Source organism: Oryzias melastigma, linkage group LG9, assembly GCF_002922805.2.
Source record: "Oryzias melastigma strain HK-1 linkage group LG9, ASM292280v2, whole genome shotgun sequence".
Classification (NCBI taxonomy): Eukaryota; Metazoa; Chordata; class Actinopteri; order Beloniformes; family Adrianichthyidae; genus Oryzias; species Oryzias melastigma.
This window is the reverse complement of record NC_050520.1, coordinates 7,007,146-7,029,456: the sequence shown is the minus strand read 5'-3', so window position 1 is coordinate 7,029,456 and position 22,311 is coordinate 7,007,146. Positions and strand designations below refer to the sequence as shown.

At 38.4% G+C, this 22,311-nt stretch overlaps 1 protein-coding gene across 2 annotated transcripts in view; it reads left to right on the top strand.

The window, feature by feature from the left end:
* The window catches only part of pi4kab (phosphatidylinositol 4-kinase, catalytic, alpha b), a 35,411-nt gene extending 15,517 nt beyond the window's left edge, over positions 1 to 19,894 (top strand). The window contains exons 20-55 of one of the 2 annotated variants that reach the window (XM_024275122.2): positions 137 to 245; positions 770 to 906; positions 1,520 to 1,653; positions 1,725 to 1,807; positions 1,886 to 1,956; positions 2,899 to 3,023; positions 3,099 to 3,180; positions 3,423 to 3,506; positions 3,793 to 3,882; positions 4,789 to 4,908; positions 5,960 to 5,974; positions 6,087 to 6,179; positions 6,250 to 6,406; positions 7,079 to 7,206; positions 7,294 to 7,452; positions 8,832 to 8,983; positions 9,058 to 9,165; positions 9,254 to 9,381; positions 9,453 to 9,611; positions 9,704 to 9,783; positions 9,858 to 10,057; positions 10,182 to 10,272; positions 11,829 to 11,996; positions 12,083 to 12,136; positions 12,211 to 12,331; positions 12,426 to 12,555; positions 13,608 to 13,751; positions 14,460 to 14,530; positions 14,620 to 14,726; positions 14,802 to 14,906; positions 15,109 to 15,234; positions 15,346 to 15,466; positions 16,657 to 16,816; positions 16,886 to 16,975; positions 18,761 to 18,844; positions 18,925 to 19,894. In XM_024275122.2, the coding sequence (XP_024130890.1) occupies positions 137 to 245; positions 770 to 906; positions 1,520 to 1,653; positions 1,725 to 1,807; positions 1,886 to 1,956; positions 2,899 to 3,023; positions 3,099 to 3,180; positions 3,423 to 3,506; positions 3,793 to 3,882; positions 4,789 to 4,908; positions 5,960 to 5,974; positions 6,087 to 6,179; positions 6,250 to 6,406; positions 7,079 to 7,206; positions 7,294 to 7,452; positions 8,832 to 8,983; positions 9,058 to 9,165; positions 9,254 to 9,381; positions 9,453 to 9,611; positions 9,704 to 9,783; positions 9,858 to 10,057; positions 10,182 to 10,272; positions 11,829 to 11,996; positions 12,083 to 12,136; positions 12,211 to 12,331; positions 12,426 to 12,555; positions 13,608 to 13,751; positions 14,460 to 14,530; positions 14,620 to 14,726; positions 14,802 to 14,906; positions 15,109 to 15,234; positions 15,346 to 15,466; positions 16,657 to 16,816; positions 16,886 to 16,975; positions 18,761 to 18,844; positions 18,925 to 18,976 (4,038 nt within the window). In that variant the 3' untranslated portion in view covers positions 18,977 to 19,894. The remainder of the gene's footprint in view (positions 1 to 136; positions 246 to 769; positions 907 to 1,519; positions 1,654 to 1,724; positions 1,808 to 1,885; positions 1,957 to 2,898; positions 3,024 to 3,098; positions 3,181 to 3,422; positions 3,507 to 3,792; positions 3,883 to 4,788; positions 4,909 to 5,959; positions 5,975 to 6,086; positions 6,180 to 6,249; positions 6,407 to 7,078; positions 7,207 to 7,293; positions 7,453 to 8,831; positions 8,984 to 9,057; positions 9,166 to 9,253; positions 9,382 to 9,452; positions 9,612 to 9,703; positions 9,784 to 9,857; positions 10,058 to 10,181; positions 10,273 to 11,828; positions 11,997 to 12,082; positions 12,137 to 12,210; positions 12,332 to 12,425; positions 12,556 to 13,607; positions 13,752 to 14,459; positions 14,531 to 14,619; positions 14,727 to 14,801; positions 14,907 to 15,108; positions 15,235 to 15,345; positions 15,467 to 16,656; positions 16,817 to 16,885; positions 16,976 to 18,760; positions 18,845 to 18,924) is intronic. The other variant, XM_024275123.2, reaches the window with a different exon arrangement.
* Positions 19,895 to 22,311: the final 2,417 nt, after the last annotated feature.

Genomic DNA, 22,311 nt, shown 5'->3' with positions numbered 1-22,311 from the left:
TGGAGAAATTCAGTTTATTTGACATACAAGAGAATCTTTTGCAAACTTTATTAATTTAATATTAAAAAATCATTTTTGTACTTAAGCATTACCTGTTTTTCATTTTTCCGACCTTTTTTTTTTTTCTGACTTGTAGTTGACAAGGCGGCTTCAACCCATCAAGGAGGCCAAGCCCCGCCTCCAGAAGCTCTTCAGGGACTTCTGGTTGTATTCTGTGGTCATGGGTTTTGCTGCGGAGGGATCAGGTGAGCTATGTTTTCATAATGCGTTCCATCTAAAAATGTTCTAAAACTCAAAGCTTAAAAAGTTTTATTAAGTTTGATTTTATTATTGGACTGTTTAAAATGACTATTTCCACATCAAATAAGAAAGACAGAGGTTGTGTCTGAATTCCCTCATGAACTGTACAGCGATTTGCCATTAAGTCGGAGTGTCTGAACCTACAATTCCAAAATTCTGTGTTCTGGAAATTTCCCATAAGTCCTTCCAAAAATCCAGAGTGCATCGATGCTCACTAGTTTGGTGAATATAGACAGCAATGCATTGCGTTTGAACTTTTTTTTTATTTGAAAAAATGTTTGAAAATTTGTTCGGTGGATTCATAGTCTTTGTAAAAATGTTCTGACTCATTAAATTTTAAATTGTGAGCATGTGTGTGAATTATGTTAATATCAAGAGCCTTGATAGTCCTGCACTATATCGTTTTTATTGAGGGAATTAAGACAAGTTTCAGATGATGCATTTCTTCTGGTCCCTTTTGTTTTTTCAGGACTCTGGCCTGAAGAATGGTATGAAGGTGTGTGTGAGATTGCCACCAAGTCTCCTCTTCTCACTTTTCCGAGTGGAGAACCACTTCGCTCTGAACTACAGTACAACTCAGCGCTGAAAAACGACACTGTGACGCCGGTAATCTTAAAATCCTGGATTTCAGGTTTTTTTTTTTAATATATATTAAGGACATGATTTTGAGACTCACTCTTTAACATGTTCTAGTGGCAATTTTGTGATGATGGAGGATTGAAATGATAGAAAATGAGAATTTCATTATTCCAATTGTTGTGAATCAGAGGTAGAGGAAAAATTCAGTTTGAAAATTATCGTCTTTGTGACGTAGAAAACAAACTGGGTGGGCTACAAGCTCCCTGCTCCATTCTGATGCATAAACTTATAGACAAATAGATCCATGAACGTCTTTGTTTTTCTCATCTGAGCTGGAATCTGGATCAGAGCTCTACGGCAAGATAGCTCTAATATTGCTCACCATGTGTGAGGAGCTGTAAGATAGTGGGGAAGAGAAGGGGGGCGGGGTTAATCAACGCTAACGATGCCACAATTCAGTGGAGAATTTCTAATGAACTCTTGCCGCTCTGCAGAAACTATGTCCTAGAAACGACATTTAAAAAAATTGGGCTAAAAACTGCATAATCATAATGAAAATATTGTAGATCAAAAGATGATCGGAGTGGGACTTTAAAAGATTCCAGTGTTAACTGTATCCTTGTTGCTTCCTGACCTTCAGTCTGAGCTGAGTGAACTTCGGGGAACCATTAGTAATCTCATCGACCCCACTCCAGAAGGATCGGCCCTCATTAACAAGCTCGACTTCGCCATGTCCACCTACCTGCTCTCTGTCTACAGATTAGAGTACATGAGGTCAGCTCCATTATCATTCCTCATCTTTTGTCTTTTTAAAGCCGGCTCTTAACGCCTCTGTGTTGCGTTAGGATGTTGCGATCCAACGATCCCGACCGGTTCCAGGTCATGTTTCGATACTTTGAGGACAAAGCCATCCAGAAAGACAAATCTGGTAAAGTTTGATGTGCAAACACATTAACAAATTCTGCTTTTACAATTCAACTTCTTACATCTACTTTAACCATCGCAGGTATGCTGCAGTGCATCATTTGTGTCGGTGATAAGGTCTTTGATGTCTTCCTCCAGATGATGGCTGATAAGGTAGCTTTCAATGTTCTAATCTATATTGCAGGGGTGTCAAAGTCAATCACACGGGGGGCAAAATCCAAAACACACATTAGGTCGCGGGAATGAACAGGACAAAATTCATTTAACACTAAAACAAGATGTTTAAAACTTTAAAACCATAGCTCTTTAACATAATTATGAACTAGATATATAGCATTACCTGTGATTAATGCTAGTGTGAATGTTGTAAGCTGAATCTGACTGCTGAAGATGCTAGTGCTGGTAGCTGAAGATGCTGAAAGTGATGGCTGAAATCACTGAAGCTAATAGCTGAAAACGTTGAAGTTGATAGCCAGCTAACATACTAGCTAAATGGCAAATTAGCCTAAAAAAAAATTAGGTTAACCAAAACAGCTAGCATGTAGATGAAAAAATAGCTGAACTTGAAAATTGCCAAAAAAACAGAAAAAAGCCAAAAATTGCAAAAATAACTAGTATGTAGCTGAAATATTAGCTAAACTCCAAAACAGCCTAAAAAAATTTTTAAAAAGCATAAATTAGCCAAAACAGCTACCATGTAGTTGAAATATTGAACACAAAAATAGCCTAAAAATTCTTACTAAATGCCAAAATAGTCCAGAAAGCTACCAAGATGTCAATTTTTAAAACTTTAAAACCATAACTTTTTAACATAATTATGAATAATACAAAGGATAAATATTATTCCAGAATAAAGCAACTTAAACATTTAATAATTTTCAATATTTTATTCTCCATAAAAATATATGTTTTGTCAAAATTATGCAAGTTAAAAAATAAGCACAAGAGAACATCAGACTATGAATAACGATAAAATGAAATGATCTGGAGGGCCGGATTTAATTACCCGGAGGGCCGGATCCTGACTTTGACACATGTGCTATATTAGATCAGGATTATATTGAGCATAAATTGTAATTTTTTTTTTCTTTTTAGCCAAAAACTAAAGAGCATGAAGAGGAGTTAGAGCGACACGCTCAGTTCTTGTTGGTCAACTTTAACCACACCCACAAGAGGATCCGCAGAGTGGCAGACAAATACCTGTCGGGTCTGGCTGAGACGTGAGTTCTGATCTAGTTTTTCTGGATCCAGTCTTTGGATGTTTTTTTTAATTGATTTCTGTGTTTCACAACCAGATTCCCCCACCTTCTTTGGAGCGGTCGAGTGTTGAAGACCATGCTGGATATTTTGCAGACCCTGTCTCTGTCTCTGAGTGCAGTAAGTCCCAGGTGTCAAACTCTAGGCCTCGAGGGCCAGTGTCCTACATGTTGTAGCTTCCAATTGAAAAAACACACCTGATCTAAGTAATTAGCATCAAGTAGGGCCAAGTTTCTGAAAAACAAGAAGGATGCCGGCCTCTTGAGGCCTGGAGACTTTAAATGAACAAATTCTGGCTGAATGCTGATGAAATGTTTTGATTTGTGTAAAAGTTTTTTTTTTTCCTTTTACATTTGTTTTAGGACATTCATAAAGACCAGCCATACTATGACATTACAGACACCCCCCACAGGATCACTGTGCCAGACACATACGAAGCCAGAGAGGTGAGTTTGATCTGCTTTAACATTTGTGGCCACTAGAGGGAGGCAAAGACCATATTTTACAACCTCCGCTCTTCATTTTTTGCCTTTTTTGCTAATTACTAACCAAGCCACAAGGTTTAATTTATTGAATTGTGTCTATATATATATATAATGCTTTTTTCACATTTCTACCTCTGCCACACAGCAATTAATTGAAGTTTGTGTTGGGAGCTGAAGGAATCTCAACATAATTCATTCAATTTTAAATGTTCTCCAGTCTTCATGTTCTTCAATCCTTTCATTCCAGAGCATAGTGAAGGACTTTGCTGCTCGCTGTGGAGAAATCCTGAAGGAGGCGATGAAATGGGCCCCTTCAGTCACCAAGTCCCACCTACAGGTCAGGATTTTGTCTTTTAGGTTTAATTATTGACATATACAATAAATAAATGAGTATGGCAGCATTAACTAGGGGTGTCTCGATCCGATTGTGATCAGACTCAATCAGAACGGGATGTTGCATTCAATAAATAATAGTAAGATTTAAAAAAAATAGTAGTTAAAATAGCAATCAGAATAAAAAAACACATACGTCCCACAAATACAATTAAATTAGATTGAATTAATCCTAAATAAAATGTATAAAATCAAACTAAAACACATGGACATGTAAAAACAACCTAAAAGCTATACTAAAAAGATGAGTTTAAAGTTTTTGTTTTCCTAAAAACCTCCACAGTGGATGAAGGGACCATCTACAAAGTGCAAGAACCACGAAAAAGTGATGAAAAAAATCCATAACCTTTAACAAAACAACCCAAAAATGTTTTTATTTGATCTAGTCGTGAATACTCATCATCATATTTATGCAGTGATTTTAGTTTTTGTACAATTCTAATGGAGATATGCAGATATAAATCACATTTGATCCAAAATGTTCAATCATTTTGATGATACTAAAGTCACAATCACCAACATTTGTCACATTACTAGTTACCACCTATTTTTACTTTTATTTTGTCTAGTTAATGGTTGCACCAATTTGGCTTGATTGCTCCAGCTACTTTACAGATGTGATCTGTTTAACTGTTAAATGATAGAAGTAGGTTGATAAAAATAATAGTGGAAAACATGACTTTGTTTTTTAAATGTGTTCATTTTTTAAAAATATTTCACAAAAAGTTCCAGATTGGAACCCAGCAGAATCTCACCATCAAATGACTGAATTGGATCGGGCCGATAAACCTGGCTCTGGTACCTGTTTTGTGTTACTACTTGAGGATTTCTGCTTTTCCTATGAACACAGGAGTACCTCAACAAGCATCAGATCTGGGTGTCGGGTCTGTCCCAGCACACCGGCCTGGCCATGGCCACGGAGAGCATACTGCACTTTGCAGGCTACAACAGGCAGAGCACCACGCTTGGCGTAAGTCTCTCATACAAAAGCTCCCATCTCAGTCCTGTTATTCTGAATTTAAATCAAGATGTTTCCAATTTTACAGAAACATGTATTTTCTTACTAGTAAACCGTTTCATTTTATCATAGTTCTACAGGCTTGCAGAATATTTGTTAGTGTTTTTGGTGAAACGGCATCGCGCTACTTTAGAGAAACTTCACTTTCTTCCCAAAACTGAGGGTTTATTCTGACTGGACACATTTGGTTTGTTCAAAGTGAACCAGTTTGTTTCCCTGGAAAATCCGGAACATTATTTTTAGTCTGAAAACTCCCAAGTGGACTGGTTTGGGACCAGGAACTTCTCTTGGACCCGTCTTTTGAGGTGGTCTCGGTTCAAGTTTCCTCAGTCTGAATAGGCTCCATGCTCGGTGCAGAACAACTGAACCAAAGCAGCCACTCTAGATCCAGATTATCAGGGGAAACGAATTCTGGTTCTCTTTAAGCGGACCAAATGTGTCCAGTCTGAATACACTCTCGTTTTTGGCTGCACATTGAACGGTGTTTAACTCTCAGCCCCCTCTGGTCCTGATGCTGCTCATTAACCTCTGTCCAACACTGATGGCCTTTTAACAACTTAAATGTTTACGGTATAGCTGCTTTAGCAAAGCCTGTGCGTTTTTGTAAGTACTGATCAGAAGTCTCTTATACCCTTTACTTATGTTTCTCATTCTGTATCAGTGACATACAGCAGCTCTGTAAACAATGACTTGTTTGCAGTGCTGTATGTCAGTACTGTGGCATGCTGAACTAGTGTGTGACGTTATTTTGCTTGCTATGCATTTCCGACATGTCTGGGGGCCTGCCTTCTGCATATATCTGTCTTTTCATTTGCTTCATTTGTTGTATTTTGTCTTTATTAAAACTGCACCGAACTGCCTACCTGGTTGCTTGGCTGATTTTGCGGATTTGCTGGTTACCTGGTTACTTACCATCAATGGACGGGTGGGGTTGGTTGACTGGTTGCCCATTTGGCTAACTGGTTCATGCCGACGTTGTCCTCCACCGTGCGGCCAACCATAGGCTGCTTACCCTCAGGTTGGTCTCAACACTACATGAAGAAAGACAGGGCTAAGGCATGAGTCCTTCAGCATACCCAGAAATATCAAGCCTCGCCGCCCCCGCCTCTGATTTTCCATTTCCTCGTCAGACCACCCAGCTGACGGAGAGGCCGGCGTGCGTCAAGAAAGACTACTCCAACTTCATGGCGTCTTTGAACCTGCGAAACCGCTACACCGGAGAGGTAAAGCAGAGCTGCTTTTTCATCAAACCCCGTTTTTTTTGTGTCGTTGACCGTTTTTGTTGTCGTTTAGGTGATCGGGATGATTGAGTTCTCAGAGGCAACTCAGAGCAAGTCGGACCTGAAAAAGCTGATGATCCTACAAATGACCAGCGCCCTCGATAAAAAAGACCCAGAAGGCTTCACTCAGACCATGTTCAAGATGGCTGCTCTGCTTATTACAACCAAAAGTGACTGTTTTCACTTCCTCGTTTTTAATTATCACTCTGACGCATTGTCTTTCGTTTAGGGCTGCCACGATTAGTCGACTAATCGACTATTAAAATAGTCTAAAACTAATTTAGTTGTCTATTAGTCATTACTTTATATTATATGGAGTCAGAGTGTAATAAAGTTGAAAGTTATAATGACATTCTGTTAGCTCTTTGGACTATTTTGGCATTTATTAAGGTTTTTTTAGGCTATGTTGGAGTTTAGCTAATATTTCAGCTGCATGCTAGCTGTTTTGGATAACTTAGGCTTTTTTTCAAATTTTTAGGCCAATTTTGCATTTAACGAATATTTTAGTTTCCCATCAGCTTCAGCGTTTTCTGCAATTAGCTTCAGCGATTTCAGCTACCAATTTCAGCATATTCAGCTATCAGCACTAGCATCTTCATTGATCAAATTCACCTTACAGCATTCACACTAGCATTATCACAGGTAATGCTATATATCTAATTTTTAGTTAGTTTAAAGCTAATGATGGTTTCGATGTGTGCTTTACATCCATGACCCGATTAGTGGACAAATCAGAAAAAATAATCGATGATTAGTCGACTATTAAAATAATCGTTTGGCAGCACTAATTTTTTGCTTTCCTTCAGTTGTTTTTAAGTTATGTATTTCCTGTTGTTGTTCAGACTGTGATCAGCAGCTGCTGCACCATCTGTGCTGGTCTCCACTGAAGATGTTTACAGAACATGGCATGGAAACGGCCATCGCCTGCTGGGAGTGGCTCCTGGCTGCACACAACGGGGTGGAAGTGCCGGTACGTTCTCTGCTCCTGGAAATCAGTTCGATTGCATAAGGGAAGAGTTAAAGAGAGAAGAACAAACCGCTTTTCCCGTCTTCATAGTTCATGCGTGAGATGGCGGGGGCGTGGCAGATGACGGTGGAGCTGAAGATGGGTTTGTTTTCGGAGGCTAAAGTGGAAGCCGGCCCTCTAGCCGTGTCAGAGGAGAGTCAGCCAGCCCCCTGTGCTCCTGAAGTCATCCCTCACTTCCTTTGGATTGAGGTTTGTCACAAACCAATGACCTGATCGGTTTTAAGCTCTTTCAGGCCCACAAGGTTCTTGTTTACTGCTAAAAGAGCTTAAAACACATTTTTAGATCTTCTTTAAACATGTCTTCTGTGGTCTATTTATTATGATTAGGCCATTTTTAGCCAAAATTTTAAAAAAGTAGTTCATTAGAAATTCACCTCTGAATTGTGGGCGATACAGTTGGTGTGGAGTAAGCCCATCCCCACTTCCCATCACCCATCTGTTTACACATTCTCCCACTAGCTTACAGCCCCTCACAACCCAACCTAACATTACAGGTGCAAAATTAAAATAGTCTAGCAAAATTGGGGCTATCCAGTTGTATAGTTTTGATCCAGATTCCAGCTCAGATGAGGAAAATGAAGATTTAGGTGGATTTAACTGTCCACAAAAGGAGAGCCGAGAGTTTGTGGCTCACCTAGCAAATCTTTTTTTAAATGCGATCGTTTTCAAACGGCATTCTTTCCACTGCTTCAGATTCACAGCAATTTGAATAAATAAATACTCAGGAATGAAACTTTGAAATTAATTTTCTAAATACATGTACTCTATTGTGAGAAAAGTGCCACAAAAATATGTTAAAAATGCACAAAGATGAAATTTCCTTTCATCTTTGGAAGACAGAAATGTCATTTAAGAAATGTAAAAGAAATTCAAAACTGAGATGAATATATAAATTAGATATATTCAGTCCATTAACTTTTGTTTACATCGGTTCTAAACAATCCCACTCAATGGATTGTATCCTGTTGTGTTTTTAAATAAAGTTTTTCTTCTTTTTTTAAACTTTTATGTGGGAAACTTTGGGCTCAGAATTAAGCTTGTAAATTACAAGTGCTCAGTATTAATATCAATCTTTATTTATTTATTAATTTTTTTTACGAAAAAATATTTACCCAAGACTTAATTGTTTGTAGTTCATATTTCTGTGCTTTTAAAAAACAATAATTAGTTACGTCATAAGTACTTTTTTAATGGTTTCATGCCCAAAAGAAGGCGAGAGTCGACTGTCCAACCTTTGCCATGATCATGATGTTCCATATCAAATTTATTGTATTTTGTTTAACCTTTTTCATACGGGCAAGACAGATTAAGAACAATATTCTTAGTTTCAACTGTGGCAGAAGGGAAGACCTTTGGGGGAAGAAAAGAGAAAAAAATGAAGCAAGTGAAAGAAAATGGTTTTCAGCAAACAGACAGAAAACATCAGCAATAACACCAGAAAGTCTAAAGACGTAAAAACTAAATTACAGCAGCTGAGAAATGCACTACATAAGACATACGACAAAATGTGATCCCTTAGTTAGAAAAGTGAAGTTACTGTAAATCTGAATCGCCTTTTCTTCCTTCAGTTCCTGGTGCAGCGGTTTGAGATCGCCAAGTACAGCAGTGCAGACCAGGTGGAGATTTTCACGTCGATTCTGCAGAGATCTCTGTCTCTCAGTGTGGGAGGATCCAAAAGCAGCCTGAACCGCCACGTTGCCGCCATTGGACCAAGATTCAGGTATCCTTTCTTCTTCTTCCTCTTTCTTTGGCATTTAAAGCTCAGACTCTTGAGCTGGTGTTTCTTCATTGAAGGCTGCTGACTCTGGGCTTGAATCTGCTCCACGCGGACGTTGTGACAAATGCGACCATCAGAAATGTCCTTCGAGAGAAGATTTACTCCACGGCTTTTGATTACTTCAGGTAACAGGAGGGAAAAAGAAGGTGCCTGGTTTTTGTTGCTTTATAAAGTTTGTTCACCAACACCGTGGTCGTCTTTGTTCTCCTACAGCGGAGCTCCCAAGTTTCCCACTCAGACAGATAAACGGTTGAGAGAGGACATTAGCATATTGATCAAGTTCTACACCTGCCTGCAGTCTGATAAAAAGTATCTGACGGCCAACCAGCTGGTCCCCCAAGGTAAAGAATTTTCAAAACTCTAAATCTTTCTTTTTTTTACCTGTTTACAAATCTCTTTGTCTTTTGTTTAGATCTTCAAGAAATGTCGGTGAACAGCCTGTCTGTGATGGCCGTAGCGGACAGCCGCGGCAGTCTTGACGTAGCTGTCGGACAGAGACAGCAGGTTCTTCAAGGATGGATCAACACGTACCCTCTGTCCTCGGGGATGTCCACTTTATCCAAGAAATCCGGTAATCCTCCCAGCGTGGTGTCAGGGAGATGTGCCTGGATCCATCTCAGAGAATCTCGTGCGCTCGACTCACGCATTTCTCCTCCATTCTAGGGCTTTCGAAAAAGAGCAACAGAGGTTCTCAGCTCCACAAATACTACATGAAACGAAGGACTTTGCTGCTGGCTCTGCTGGTATTTACTTTACAAGTAAAAAAATAAAAAAATGTATGTCAACACCTCCGGCTTAAACCTGTCTCCCTCTTCAGGCCAGTGAGATCGAGCGACTGACGACATGGTACAACCCGTTATCCTCTCCGGAGCTTGCTATCGCTACTGAGCAGTCGGTGGAGACCAGCATTGCTAACTGGAGGTCCAAATACATCAGCCTGACTGAAAAACAGTGGAAGGACACCGTCAACCTGGCCTGGAGTATATCGCCTTACCTGGCTCTGCAGCTGCCCACCAGGTGCACAACGAAGCATCACACGAAACTTTTTAACTCACTGATTCTAAAATGAGGTGTCTCCACACAGGAGAGGTCTATTTAGTTTGACTTGTATTAATTGAGGTTTGTTTTGTGTGTTTTTCAGATTTAAAAACACAGAGTCCATCGCCTCTGAGGTGACTCGTCTGGTGCGTATGGATCCGGCCGCTGTGTGCGACGTTCCTGAGGCCATTAAGGTGAGATCCTGTAGATAAAACTGTACAGAAAAGTCATTTGTTTCTCTACAATTTTAACTGTAAATTGTGTTTTTTGAGGTTGTTGGTCATTTTCCATTTGGACTCGACAAATATAATGATGAGAAAACTAACTGAATACAGCGTGTTTGCTGCTATAACAGCAGTTTATCAAATAAAGAATAAAAACTTTATTTTTTTTTACTTTAAATTTTCAGTGTTTCTGAATTCCGTGTCAACACATAAAGTGATCCAGTTTGTTACATCAAGGTCTTAATCTACTCTTTTTATGGACAGTTCTATACTGTTGAACGCTAAATACAAGATCAAAAGTTTTATCCATAAATCATCTGAATGTTTACCGTTAGATGCTTTTGTTCCTTGTTATTAAAGCAGATTTCAATCAAGGGTCCAGCAATAAAACAACACAAAATGTGCCCACAAGTTTTTCAGATTGGTTTATTTCAACCAAAATAAAGAATGTTTTAAAAATGGAACAATAAATCAATTGACTGATAAAATCCCTTTTTCTAAAGTCATTTGGAAAGTGCGCTAAAAGTGAGTCAATTTGTGTAGTTTTTGTTTTTTGTGTTGTGTCTAAATAAATAAAATAAATATCAGTAGGTGTTTTATTCTATGTATCTCTAGATGTATTTAAAGACCCACTCTGATGAAAATCGGGTGTTTTTAACATGTTTCTGTGGCATTTCTCAAATGATGGAGGACATTTAACCCCTTAATGCCTGTTGTCTCAAATACACTACAAACCAAATTAGGTATAAAATTACCTAAATGTAGCATTTACTTAAAAAACAAAACATAAGTGAATATCTTTTTTTATAACTGGTAATAAATTCAGGCATTAAGGGGTTAAGATCAAAATTGTATTTCTAAGTATTTCTTTAAGCAGATGGAATAATACGATTTAAACTAAATAGTATTCATGATGTAGAAAATACACTGAGCTCCCTGCTCTGCCCCATTCTGATGTATCCACTGGTAGACATATGGATCCATGAACGTCTTTGTTTTCCTCGTCAGAGCTGGCATTTGAATCCAAACTGTTTGGCTGGATAGCTTCAACATTGGTCGCCATTTTTGTTGCCCTGCTAATGTTAGGTTGGGCGTGTGAGGGGCTGTAAGCTAGAGGGAGAGCATGTAAACAGTTGGGGTGGGCTTGCTTTGTGCTAATGACCCCACTCACAACTCAAAGGTGAATTTCTACTGATCTACTGTAGAAACTATTTCATAGAAAACAACACAAGTGCCAAAAAATGGCATAATTATAACTTAAAGATAAATGGGAATGCTTTTAAAATAAATCAAAAGACGATCGAAGTGGCACTTTAATTGCTAAATGGCATCTTGTGTTTTTCTACTTTGATTGAGGCCCAAAGTGATAATTCTGTTTAGAACAAGAAACCACATTCTGCTGATAATCAGCTCTGAGATTTTTCTTTCTCGCGTCGTGAACATCACTTCCTCAGGACACTAGCCTGCCGGCACCACATCCATCTAAACACGTTTCATCCGTGAAACACTTCTGCATTCTCCCTCAGTTCCTTGTGACGTGGCACACGATTGATGCCGACTCCCCAGAGCTGAGTCACATCCTGTGCTGGGCCCCTGCAGACCCCCCAACCGGACTGTCCTACTTCTCCTCCATGTACCCTCCTCATCCTCTCACCGCTCAGTATGGGGTCAAAGTGCTTCGCTCCTTTCCTCCAGTAGGAACACAAACCACGATTTATGATGTTTTAACCTATTTATTCGTGATCAGAGAACGTTTTAATATATTTTCTCTTTTCAATAGGACGCCATTTTGTTTTACATTCCCCAAATAGTCCAGGCCCTTCGCTACGACAAGGTGAACCCTTCATTTTCCGACTCTTTGATTGAGTTTTTCTGCTTTGATTTGAGCGATCTTCTCGGTTCCTGTAGATGGGTTATGTCAGAGAGTACATCCTCTGGGCCGCCCAGAAGTCTCAGCTGTTGGCTCACCAATTCATCTGGAACATGAAGACCAACATCTTCCTGGATGAGGAAGGGAGCCAGAAAGACCGTGAGATGCTGCCGACCCCATTCTGAATTTTTTTTATCAAGGAAAGCGAGTGAAAGCGTAACCCACCGTGATGTTGTCGTGTGTGTGGTCACAGCGGACATCGGAGAGCTGCTGGAACAGATGGTGGAGGAGATCACCGGTTCTCTCTCTGGTCCAGCCAAAGATTTTTACCAGGGAGAGTTCGACTTCTTCAACAAGATTACCAACGTGTCGGCCATTATCAAGTACGGCATACATGTATATACAAACACATACAGCTCAGTAGTAATAGCAAGATAATGGTTTGTACCATTCACTTGATTTCACTGGTCTGAGGAGGGAAGGATAGGTTTAAGCCTGAGGTGTAGACACATTCTTTTAACTGTACGTGTAAAATAAAGTATTAAATACCATGCATGGGACCTGTGCAAGAAAATATTAGAAATTCCATGTCGTCTTAGCTGATGTTTGGAGAGATTAGTCGTGTTGCTGTTGGATTTCATCAAGGCCTTTAAGCAGCAAGCGATTTATTTCAAACTGTAAATTCCAAAGTATTTCCACATATTGCGTTTTCTTTTCTTGCATCTTCCAATTACGCGTCTTTTCTGTAAATAAGCTTAATCCAAATGTAATTTTCCCAATATCTATGTAATGAATTTATTTCATTTTAATTGGTAAAGGTCAAGTTGATTAAGAACTTTTCCAACAGTATTTCCATCCTCTTGAATAAGATGCTACAGCTAATCACAAATCCATTTTACTCAATGGTTCTAAACTTTATCAACAATGTTTAAAGTTTTCATCCTGATGAAACTTCTCTGTGATCACACGGATGTTTATGAGGACATCTGCCCTCCCATGAGTCCGGTGTTGTGTTCTGCTCTCTAAAGCCCGTCTGCTGTCGGTTCATTAAACTGTTAGATGATCTCCTGTCATTCTGATTCTCGTAAACACTCTGCTCTACTGGCTCTGCGTCTGACTTTCTGCCCTCTAGAGCGTTCCGTGCCGCTTGATGAATTGTTTTGTGACATCTTCTACCTGGAAAGTGTTTTGTCAGCCCACCAGAGGGTGGCGTATTCCCCTTTGCCCTCATTAGGCCTCTAATTACAACAATCCAGGGGAGGAACCTTGGTCGTCTCTCGGCCTCCGCTCTCCATTAGTTCATTCTCCACTGACTGTCCTCTGTGACCAACAGCAGAACCGGGCTGTCACGTTTAGTCAGCCGCCGTTCTGTGAGACGCTTGTAAATGAGTGTGGAGATATTGTCCTCAGATTTGTTTTTCTTTGTCTTTGTCAGGCCTTTCCCCAAAGGGGAGGAGAGGAAGAAGGCCTGTCTGGAGGCTCTGTCTCAGATTCAAGTTCAGCCTGGCTGTTACCTCCCCAGTAACCCAGAAGCCATTGTTTTAGACATAGACTACAAGTCTGGAACTCCCATGCAGAGGTGAGTCTGGACGAGCAAAACACCACATTTTATTAAATTGAGATGAACTTCCAATAAACTTTTTTAAGTGTTAAATCACACATAACTCCTTCATGTCGTTTATTGCTAATTTGGAATCCAGGATTCCACTTAATTATTCATCACCTTGAATGGAAAAACATTGAGACTTTTTTAAATATAAATTTCTGAATAAATCTAGACATGAAAGGGTTAAAAGTTGTTTTTTTACTCCTATTAAGTCGCTCAGTTAATCGATCTTGTTATAACATTTTCTCCACAGTCAAAGATAAAACATGTTAAAAACACAATTTTCATTGGAGCGGATCTGTAAAAATAATTTCTATATAGCTGGAAATAAATCCAGGCATGAAGGGGTTAAGAGTTTTATCACTTTTTAATCCTATTGTTACATTTTTTTCTTCACACTTATAATCAGAGGCACAGAATGTTAATTGAATTAGTTCAGTAAAAGCTAAAACAAAACCAGCAGAGAAACAACAGATTCCCTTTAAAGTCGGTCAATTACAATAACTGGATGGAAAAAAAATCAAACTTTTTGTAACAAAAATACAAAGATTTAAGAAAGGTAATTCCCTTTGCAACATTTTAATTACTTTAACTTCTTGACAGTAAAAAGGAGAAGTTATTAGATGTTTTTACTAAACAAACATAATAAAAAATCGGATGATTTTTTTTTTCTTCTTCTAGTGCTGCCAAAGCTCCGTACTTGGCCAAGTTCAAAGTTAGAAGGTGTGGAGTCAGCGAGCTGGAGAAACAAGGTACTGCTGAGCTGCTTCATATAAAAACCTTCAACTCTGCTGCTCAAACTCACTGTTTCTTTTTTTTTTTCAAAAATCAATCTTTACAGGTCTGCAGAGTCGCTCAAACTCCATGGATGAAGAAAAGAGCGAGGAAGAAGCCAGGAACATCTGCTGGCAGGCGGCCATCTTTAAAGTTGGAGACGACTGCAGACAGGTTTCTCCCAGCTGACAAACATCACGAATGTTTGACTTGTTTTAGTCATTTTTTTAACCTTTGCTGTGATTACAGGACATGCTGGCTCTTCAGATTATCAGCCTCTTTAAGAACATCTTCCAGCTGGTGGGCCTGGATCTCTACGTGTTTCCTTACAGGGTGGTGGCCACTGCACCAGGGGTAAGATCAGACTAGAAACTCAGATAGAAGATTAATTAGAGTGGTAAATCAGTTTTATCAATTAAGGAAATTTATTTTCAATTGAGGAAAAATCAGGATTTTTTTGCTTGTCGTAAAGCACAGATGTCAAAAGGTCAACTAGGCCGTATAGTGAAACCTAATTTCATTTGTCACTTTTTATTCCATTTTGTTGTGACATCAGTGTGGCGTCATCGAGTGCATCCCAGATTGCAAATCTCGTGACCAGCTGGGCCGGCAGACAGACTTCGGCATGTACGACTACTTCAGGAACCAGTATGGAGATGAGTCCACCCTGGCATTTCAGAAGGTAGAAGTTTCCTAACCTCATGTATAAAAAGCAAACAAAGATTTCTCTTCCCCTGAGGTCCCCCGTTCTGAGAGTTGAACCTCACGTTTCCTCCTGCTGCTGCTTTCTCAGGCGCGCTACAACTTCATCCGCAGTATGGCGGCTTACAGCTTATTGCTCTTCCTGCTCCAAATCAAAGACAGACACAACGGGAACATCATGCTGGACAGCAAGGGACACCTCATCCACATTGGTGTGTTTCATCTTTTATTTCTAATTGTCATCATTGGAGTTAGGATCAGGATTATGGTTTCTACTTTTAAAACCGAACCGTGTGAAAAGTCAATGGTGTCATTACATTAAAAGTACCAGACATGTGCTGTACTAAGTTTATTGTTTAGTATAAGCCAGGGGTCTGCAACCTTCAACACTTAGAGAGTATTTCACTGAAAACTATGCAGTTTGATTCACAAAGTCTTACTTTACCCTTCAGAAAACATGAAGACAAGAATTCACATTTTTGATTTTGTTGTGATGGTAAATATAAACGGTTGTTGTTGATTTTAGTTTAAATAAAGCATAAAGGTATATGTTTTTTTGTATTATTTGAACAGAGGTTCGCATACAGTCCTTTCAAAATAAAAGACATCTTGTCATCTCAATGCAGCAAATGTACTAATATTGACTCTTCTTGTACTATAACTTTTGTGAAGCACTTTCTGAGTTTCTCTCTGTGAAAAGTGCTATATAAATAAAGATTTACCTATTTACTTACTTACTAATAGGTAAATATCAATTTAGTGAATTATCGCAATATTTAACTTGGCAATTCTTGAATCGATTTAAAAGCCAAGATAATATTTAATTGTTAATTATTTACAAGTAGTTGAATATTATATTTTTTTTCCACTTAAACGCCAGCAGCACACCACACTGTGCAGCTCTACTCCGCACTAAAACAACGAGATCCTTCAGGAACTAAATCACTTTTAAACAACTCCTACTTTATTTTTCAGACCATATGGCAGATTTAACCCCTTCGTAGTGTAAGTCAGTATTCAAAAAGTAAAATTAAATTCAGGACTCTATTTGATTACCCAAAAAAACATTTAAAATATCTTTTATACTGATAGAAATAAAGTCAGGTATGAATTAATTGAAATTATTTAAATTGAAATGAATGAGCTGAATGTTCTTTGAACTATTTTGCTTTGCACAATGCATCATTCAGTCAGAGGAAAATATGACTTTTTAAAATGATAAATATTTTATTTTTCTACATTGGAGAGTAAAAGAGCCGCTTGTGGCTCCAGAGCCTCAGATTTTAGACTCCTGTCTACTCCGAATCGTGCTCAAAATGGATTACTGCATCCCTATTTTCTATCATCTTTCTGCTTGATGGCAGTAGATCTTATGTTTCTGTGTTCTCGTTTGTTCTCTCAGACTTTGGCTTCATGTTTGAAAGTTCTCCTGGTGGGAATCTGGGCTGGGAGCCAGACATCAAGCTCACCGATGAGATGGTGATGATCATGGGCGGGAAGATGGAGGCGACGCCTTTCAAGTGGTTCATGGAGATGTGTGTGAGGGGGTACCTGGCCGTCAGGTAAGTGTCGAGGTTCTAAAGTCGCTGCTGTAGAAGAGCTTAAGTGAAACACGTTCTCCTGTGAATCAGGCCGTACATGGACGCCGTGGTCTCCTTAGTCAACCTGATGCTGGACACTGGCCTTCCCTGCTTCAGAGGGCAGACCATCAAATACCTCAAGTAAGTCAAATGTGTTTGTGGAGTACGTGGGCACGGGCAGCACATTCCAGAACGTGGGTTTTTAGCATGCAGGGTTCTCACTGGACTGTCGCTACCCGATACAAGCGCAGGTACTCACAGGTGGAAGAGGCTTGGTGGAAAATGTGGGCAAATTTTGCAGATTTTTCCAAGTTTTTCTTTAAAAAAGTCACTATTTCAATACATAAAAGACTTTGTTTCATAATAATTCTGCAGGGCAAAAACTACAATTATTAATTTATCTTTCATGATCTATTACAAAACAACAGAGAAGTATTAAGGTCGGTTTACAGACAAATTTAAACGTATAAATTTACGAGAAAAATTATGTAAATTTGCAAGAATAAACGTATAAATGTGCAGTCCTAGTCACAATTTATTATTTTTTCTCGTAAATGTACGTGTTTTAACGTTGTACATTTATGATTTTGAATCCCGTAAATTTTGCAGCTTTAAAATATATACGTTTACAAGAAAAAGTCATAAATTAATGAGAGAAAAAAACATCAAAATTGTCTAAAAAATTCTAAACCTTTTGGCGACTTGAAATCCAATTATTATTTGCATAAGAACATTAAAAAGAATATGTCAAAAACTGGACCTCTTCAGATGGACGCATCACACAAACTTGGAGATTATGTTTTTCGTGGAGGAAGACATAATTGGAAGTGAAGAGCTGCAGGGATATTGATGCTTTATCAACAGGCAGCCACCCACCAATGAATAAAGCATTCATAAACTGAGGCTTCCAAACCTTTGTAACGTCATCAATAAACATTCAACTTACTTGTTCAAATACACACAGTTTGACCAAAATTTGTTGTCCAAGAAGTCTGTCTGCTGCTGCACGTCGTTCTCTTGCTGGACTGTATGTTCACTTCAACTTTAATATTGTAACTTTACTTTTCTTTTTTTTATGTGATCCTCATCTGGTAAATTTACAAGAAAAAAAGTCATAAATTTAAGCTTTGAAGTCTTAAATTTGCAAGTTTTTTTCTTTTTAAATTCACAACTTTAATCTTGCTATATTATTATTTTTTTCTTGGTGACCCTAAAACTCCATCATACAAAACAATTGGTACCTCTGTAAATCAAAACGGCTGCAATTGTACAGAATAGTATCATTTAGAATAGTATAGAATACGCTTGTATAGTATAGTACAGTATACCGGTTGTATAGTATAGTATAGTATAGTATAGTGGTAGTATAGTATGGTATTGTTTAATACAGTATAGTGGTAGTATAGTATAGTATAGAAGTAGTATAGTATGATATAATTTCGTATATTATAGAAAAAGGAACAGATTATATAAGAATTGTTTTCTTCACTCTGTTCCAGTTGTTCAAGCCCAATTATGTTTAATGTATGTTTCCTTGTAAAAAGAAAAAAAAAAAGGTATGAACAATAAAATATATATAATAACGGCACAGTCATAGTTCAGTATACGCTTGTATAGTATAGTACAGTATACCAGTTGGATAGTATAGTATAGTGGTTGTTTACTATAGCGGTAGTATAGCATGGCATCGCAAAGTATAGTGTACCGGTATTATAGTCTAGTATAGTATACCAGCATACCGGTTGGATAGTACCTACAGTATATGCACGTACAAATAGTATATTTAAGTATGTTTAGATTTCATTACCAGCAGTTCCTCGAACGCACATTTTCAAGCCTGGTGTGATTGTTTTGTTTTTTGCTAAAAGAGAGGTGAGCTGGTGGGTTTTTAAATGCTGTTACCAACTGTGTTTTTTCTCCATCCAGGCAGCGGTTCAACCCTGGTTTGAGTGAAAAAGATGCAGCTGCCTTCATCATCAAAGTCATCCAGAACTGTTTCCTCAGCAACAGGTCACCTCCGTGTATTATTTATTTATTTTTCTCAGAGAGCTTCTGTCTGACGGCATCTCCCCTGTTTTTCTGTTTTCCAGGAGTCGAACCTACGACATGATCCAGTATTACCAGAATCAGATTCCATACTAAACGTTTGTGCCTGAGCATGTTTGATGATGCAGTGTGCGTGCCTTTGTCAAATTCACCTCAGTGATTCACTGTTTCTGCTCATTTGTTCGATATTGTTTTGCCTTTTCCTTTTGAAAAAAACAGAAAAAGTCCACGATTGTTCTCCGTTCCTATTATTTATTTTGTCTCTTTGAGAATCGATGTTGTTGCTCTTGATTATTAAACTATTGCACTACCATCTTCGGAGGACTTCAAGAAAGTCTCTTGATAATCTGCACGTTCAGTAAATTATTTATTCAAATTATGTGTCAGTTTGTAATGGAAACTCTGTTTGTGAATGTAAATGATTTTGATTTTCGACGTGGGTTCACGTGGACTCTAGAGAAGTAGACCAAGTTCAGTTCTGACCAATGAGGCCTACTCTTGCCATCTCGTACTTGACTGTACTACTGTGCTTGCTTTTCATCGGAGCAGTGACTTATTTAATCTTCGGCATGGTACTCGGCTTGTAACTACCTGTGAGACTTGACTGCTTGGAAACGTTTGCATTTTGGGGTTTTATATTGCCAGCTTTGACGGTGGATGATGCACACAAGCTCCAGGAAACACAGACTCCCCTTGTTTGGAGCGCTGCAGAAGCAGGAGGGAATGCACTTTTTATTCTAACGCTTGTGTTAAGGCACGGTTTCAATGTTTGGCAGTTGCATGATGGGGCATCGACTGCGATGTCGCTTGTGTCAAATGTGGCTTTTTCTAAAGTGTCTTTACTGAGTGCTGCGCCCCCGAGTCCACACGCTTAACTTGAGCCTCCATGTTGTTACTGGTTTTAGAAACTTCTTTGTAAATTTGTACCATGACCCATTTTCTGTCCCCTTTTCTATATTCATGCCTTTTGAATGAGATTGCACATGGGATCAAATAAAGAACTTTTAATTTAAAGCTTGTGGATTTGTCTCCAGGACAAACGAGAAACAATCCAAAAAGAAAAAATAAAGTTATTACAGTTTTCTCTGTTGGTTTGACCCATTTCTTTAAACTGAAATGACAATAAATGGACAAAAAATGAGCCAAACCAATGGAACTGTAAAACAACACATTAATCAGTGGGTTGCAATTAACCTTTAATGCTAAAAGAGTTATTTCGAACAGTGACCAGAACTCGGCAAGAGCTGCAAAATGACCCTCTAGAACAGAAGTGGGGCCACATGCAGTCTGTCAAACTATTTAATCTGGCCTGCCAAATAGGAATAAATTAACATTTATATTAATTTACGTTTTCTTTTCTGGTGTCTCTCCATAGATGGTTGAATTTTATTTATTTATATTCTGCATTCATGTGGTGTTTTTTGACATTCATGTGTATTTTCTGGATCTGACGGTCATTATTCCAATAATACCAACACCACATGAATGCATCATTTCTCTAATTTGTGTTTTTCCCTGAAGGATTTCGACCAATTGGGGGTTCTGGTTCTAAAATCAAAACAAAAACTATAGTTTTTCTTTTTTTGGAGCTCCAAAATGTTCTCTTTTAAAATGTGCCTTTATTTTCAATCACAATTAAAGGTAGTTTTTGTCCACATTTCCTAAACTGTCAAACTTTAGAACCCTTTGTGGCCCACCAGTCAAAATATTTACCCCTGCTTTAGAAAATACACATTACTGTATTTGTCTTTTTGTGACCATTGAGCGATTTATTTATATAGATGCTATTAAATATTCACCTTTGCTGCTAAAAAACGTAATAGACTAAAACAAACAAATCAAAGCTACAAACTCATCATTTATTAAAATTATTAGCATTTGTTCTTCAATGCCTCAGGTTGCAGAATTCTGACCAAAATAAACCAAAATATTAAAATGATCATCTAACATGAGGAACAATAAATAGATGGGTTTTATCAGCAACAAACCACATGGAGGTCAGTTACGAATCCAGATTAGATTAGTGAAGCTCAAACAAACTTTCAAATAAAAACAATCCAATATTATAACTTATAATAGTTAATTATAATTCCAAAAGGACTAAAGTGTCACAGGAATGCTTCATTTTAAGGAGGGAATTTGGTTTCACAAAAAAAAGGGTCAGAATAGGAAGCTAAACCATCTTCCTCCAGCAGAGGGCGCCATGTCTTAAAAAAAGCCTCTAAAGTGGAAACTACTATGAAGGAAAGATAAGCAGACTGTATCCTCTTGTGTTCAGAAATGCTTCAAATACAGATAATTCCATAAACATGGGAAAACACAGCTATCTTATACTTTTTAAATGTTGAAAGTGTGAGATCCATTTGGGGAAAAAAACGACCCGCCTCACACCGGATGGCTTCAAACTGAGGCCAACTGGCACAAACTTGTCTCCTGTGAAACAGCAGCAGTGTTGCGAGACTTTCTTCTACAAAACAGGTTTTGTTCAGCCCTCTGGTGAGGCGGCGGCGTGTCACAGGCCTGCAGAACCGGTGTTGTAAATTGGCAGGTTTGCATCAGTTTTACCAGTTTTGAGAAAATAACATACATGCTCTTTGTTTTTGTTAAAGGAAAACAGTTTGTATGACATAAGACGATCTCTCTTGAAAGATTTCCCTTTATAACTATAACAAGGCCACTTCTGCTGCAGCATGTTGGGGGCTTGTGGGGGTGGGCAGTTCTCATGGTATTGAAAACTCTCAGGAAATAGTCAATAGTGGGTTTGGTCAACAAATTGGAGGCCAAACAATCGGTATGAAACTAAAAGGTTGAGAGCAACAAGGAAGGATAAATAGATCCCAAGACAGGAAGTCCAACTTTCTCACATCTGAAAAAATGTGTTTAATTGGTGGAAGATGGTTGTGTGGGTGTGTTCTCAGCTATGTTTGATTAATATTTCATCAGCTACAGATGGGAAAACACCTTGATGTATTTTTAATGAGGCCGATTACTGACTTTCCTGACTTGTCGTGCTTGTCTTCAAGTTTCATATTCAAGCTGTTTGAAAGTTTGTCCACATGGCAGATTGGATAAACCTCTGAGATCTGGACAGAAAGAGAAACAAATGTGTTAATTGTTCCCCAAATTTCATAAATAGTTTTTTTGTGTTTTTTCTAATTTTTAGCACTTAACAAACACAAGAATTAAAGATGTGAGAGAAAATCAAAGATGTGTATTTCTACTCTCACTGGCCACTTTATTAGACACAAATTTCTAACTAGCCAATCACACGGCAGCAACTCAATGCATTTATGCATCAAGACGATCAGCTGCAGCTCAAACTGAGCATCAAAATGGGGAGGAAATGTGATTCAAAGGTAACTGCATGGTCTGATTATTTCAGATACTCCTGATCTACTGGGATTTTCATCCACAACCACCTCTAGGGTTTA